This window comes from Nanorana parkeri, unplaced genomic scaffold (assembly GCF_000935625.1).
Source record: "Nanorana parkeri isolate BGI_ZX_2015 unplaced genomic scaffold, ASM93562v1 scaffold823, whole genome shotgun sequence".
NCBI lineage: Eukaryota > Metazoa > Chordata > Amphibia > Anura > Dicroglossidae > Nanorana > Nanorana parkeri.
Window position 1 is genome coordinate 345,560 of NW_017307091.1, and position 3,096 is coordinate 348,655.

The 3,096-nt window shown below is 47.8% G+C and overlaps 1 protein-coding gene across 1 annotated transcript in view; it reads right to left on the reverse strand.

Annotated features, from left to right (window-relative positions):
• The window catches only part of USF1 (upstream transcription factor 1), a 9,830-nt gene extending 9,537 nt beyond the window's left edge, over positions 1-293 (reverse strand). Inside the window, exon 1 of the mRNA XM_018565228.1 lies at positions 162-293. Within this exon, the coding sequence (XP_018420730.1) occupies positions 162-215 (54 nt within the window). The 5' untranslated portion in view covers positions 216-293. The remainder of the gene's footprint in view (positions 1-161) is intronic.
• Between the last annotated feature and the right edge of the window lie 2,803 nt (positions 294-3,096).

Genomic DNA, 3,096 nt, shown 5'->3' on the forward strand with positions numbered 1-3,096 from the left:
TGGGTGGGAACAATACAAGAGCAAACCCTTTAAAGGAAGACTCCCCTCTCCTCGGCGCTCCCTCTCCCCCCAGGTGATGGCTTCATGCCCTCACCTCTTACCACGGTAACCAGGCCCCTCCCCTTTATGGGCCCCTCCCCTCGCCACATATGCCCCGTTACCCGCTCTCTTTCTCCGCCGCTCTCCGGTCCGTCTAGCCATGGAGGTCCGGACATGCGCAGTCCCTCCCCGCCGTCATCTTTATTCCGGGCGGAGGCGAGCGGCACTTCCGCTGGGCAGCCATCTCTACTGAGGGCGGTGTTGAAACTAAAACGTGGTGGCCATTTTTATTCAGGGCAAACCCGTGGCTGGGTTGCGGCAGCCATCTTGAATCTCCTGCATTACCTTTAGGTAGCCATCTTTACTAAGGGCAATCTTTCCACTGAGTTCTGCGGGGCTGGTGACAGGTGACTTCTAAGCCTGCGCACTGCTCTCTGCTCGTTATAGCACATGCAGGAGAAAACAATACAAAGGAGAAGAAAAAAAATAAATCTGACTAGAAACATTGCAGTAAAATTGATTACAAATATAAAAAATACAAACCTTTCAAGGTGACTTAATTCTCCATAAAGAAGCCTTAGACTCACACATACTATTGCATCTGAATGTTCCTGAGATTGTTTGTGTTTTTAATGAGCATTGTTGCACATTTTAGTGCATTTGATGCATTCTGCTGTAAGTCAAATAAAGCAGAGGTTGCTAGGGGCGGTGGGTTGTCATGGTATCCCCTGTTATTTACTGGTGCTCATTGGGTCCCCTGTTATATATTGCTGGGCATGGTGTCCCCTTTTATATATTAGTGGTCATAGTGATGATGTCCCCTGTTATAAATTGGTGATCATGGTGTTCCCTGTTATATATTGGTGGTCATGGTGTCCCCTGTTATATATTGGTGTTCATGGTGTCCCCTGTTATATATTGGTGGTCATGGTGTGCCCAGGTTATATGTTGGTGGTCATGGTGTGCCCAGGTTATATGTTGGTGGTCATGGTGTGCCCAGGTTATATGTTGGTGGTCATGGTATCCCATGTTATAAATTGGTGGTCATGGTGTCCCGTTATATATTGGTGGTCATGGTGTGTCCTGTTATATATTGGTGGTCATGGTGTGTCCAGGTTATATGTTGGTGGTCATGGTGTGCCCAGGTTATATGTTGGTGGTCATGGTATCCCATGTTATAAATTGGTGGTCATGGTGTCCCGTTATATATTGGTGGTCATGGTATCCCATGTTATAAATTGGTGGTCATGGTGTCCCGTTATATATTGGTGGTCATGGTGTGTCCTGTTATATATTGGTGGTCATGGAGTCCCAGACATCCCAACTCTCCCGGACGCTCCGGGAGTCTCCCGCTATTAGATAGCAGCTCCCGGCCGCCCGGGAGAGAAACCCTTCCTCCCGGAAAGGTCTATCTGCTTGATCGAGCAGATAAACCTTTCCCTGCGATCGTTTTTTTTTTTCTTTTCTGACATCGGGAGCCGCGGCCCGACCGTCAGTCAGAAAAGAGGAAAAAAAAGGCATAAAATGCATACAGTAGCTGGATTCCTATTGGCTATTGCACTTTGCAATAGCAAACTAGCTAATGCACCTGCCCACTGCTGCTGTCAATCAGCAGAGGGGGACCTGAATTTTTCTATCAGGTCCTCTTCTGGGGATTGAAAGCAGCAGAGGGCGGGTGCATTAGCTAATTTACTATTGGCTATTGCAAAGTGCAATAGCCAATAGGAATCTAGCTATGCATTCTTATGCCTTTTTTTTATTATTCTGATGACTGCAACTGTCAGAATACTAAAAAAAAAAAAATCAGAAAAAAAAACCTGTAGATAGCAAAGAAGCTATTGCTTACTGTGCTATCTGCCATCATTTCAGGGGGGTGCTCTCTCCCAGTCCCCTCTAACCCCCCCCCTCCGCGGATGGGGGGAGGGGGAGGGCACCTCCCTGAAATGAGAGGGACACCTCCCTGAAACTGATTCTTTCAGGTTGGGATCCCTGGTGTGTCCTGTTATATATTGGTGGTCATGGTGTGTCCTGTTATATATTGGTGGTCATGGTGTGTCCTGTTATATATTGGTGGTCATGGTGTGTCCTGTTATGCTTTGGTAAGCAGAACAATTACAGGCAAGTCATACATTAGTAGCTAGTGCAAACACTCCCCTGGCACACATTGGTGATGAGCGCAAAAGGCTTTAAAGGTCAATATTAGGAAACAAAATACCTCCGGCAGGAGGAAGAAATGCCTTGATGTCTGCGGTGAATGGAAAGTGGAACGCCCCTGTGTCGGTGGTGAGTGGAAAGCGTGCCCCAGTGTCGGTGGCCAGTGGGAATGATAATAGCCTGGTGTTTGGTGATCATAGGAGGAAGAACGCTCTTGCATAGTGGTCAATAGGAGGAAAAATGTCCTGATGTCAGTGAGAAAAAAATATATAGGGGGCTTTGAAGCGCTCTAGGGGCTGTGGATGGGTCTGGGGGCTCTGTTGGTGAAGTTGCACACCATAAACATTCAAACTGTCTCTGAGTATATACTGCAAGTTGAACTACTATACTGGGGGACTGTTCACTGCTACTGTTGTAGATAACCTTCTAGATCCTGCAAAAGCATTAACCCTTGAAGTTATCCATTGCTCATCCAATAGCACACTTAACGTTAACCCTTGCCACTCTATTACTAACCCTGAGGCTGTGATGCAAGGTACCCTAACTCTCAGTTCACATAGAGAGTGAAACCAGGGTACCAGACCTGAGAAGCCTCCGCAGCTGTGATCCACGTGACCATTATCCATACAGGCGTGACAAAAGCCCTTGTAACAGGGAGGGTCACTGAAAGTCCAGACCACCACACCTCCCTGGGCCTCATAGCAGCTGCACAATCACTTTTGGTTTATTAATTCCTTGTGATCCCCCTAACTTGCGGTACGGTGAGGTGTGTGATGTTCTGGGCTTAGTGTTCTCTCATGTACAGACCATACAATGCTATGAAAGGCTGATGACTCCAGACTGGAGGTCTCTGCAGGGGTTGGGAGACACCGCAGCACTCTGGAGCACCGGGGGGGGGGGGCC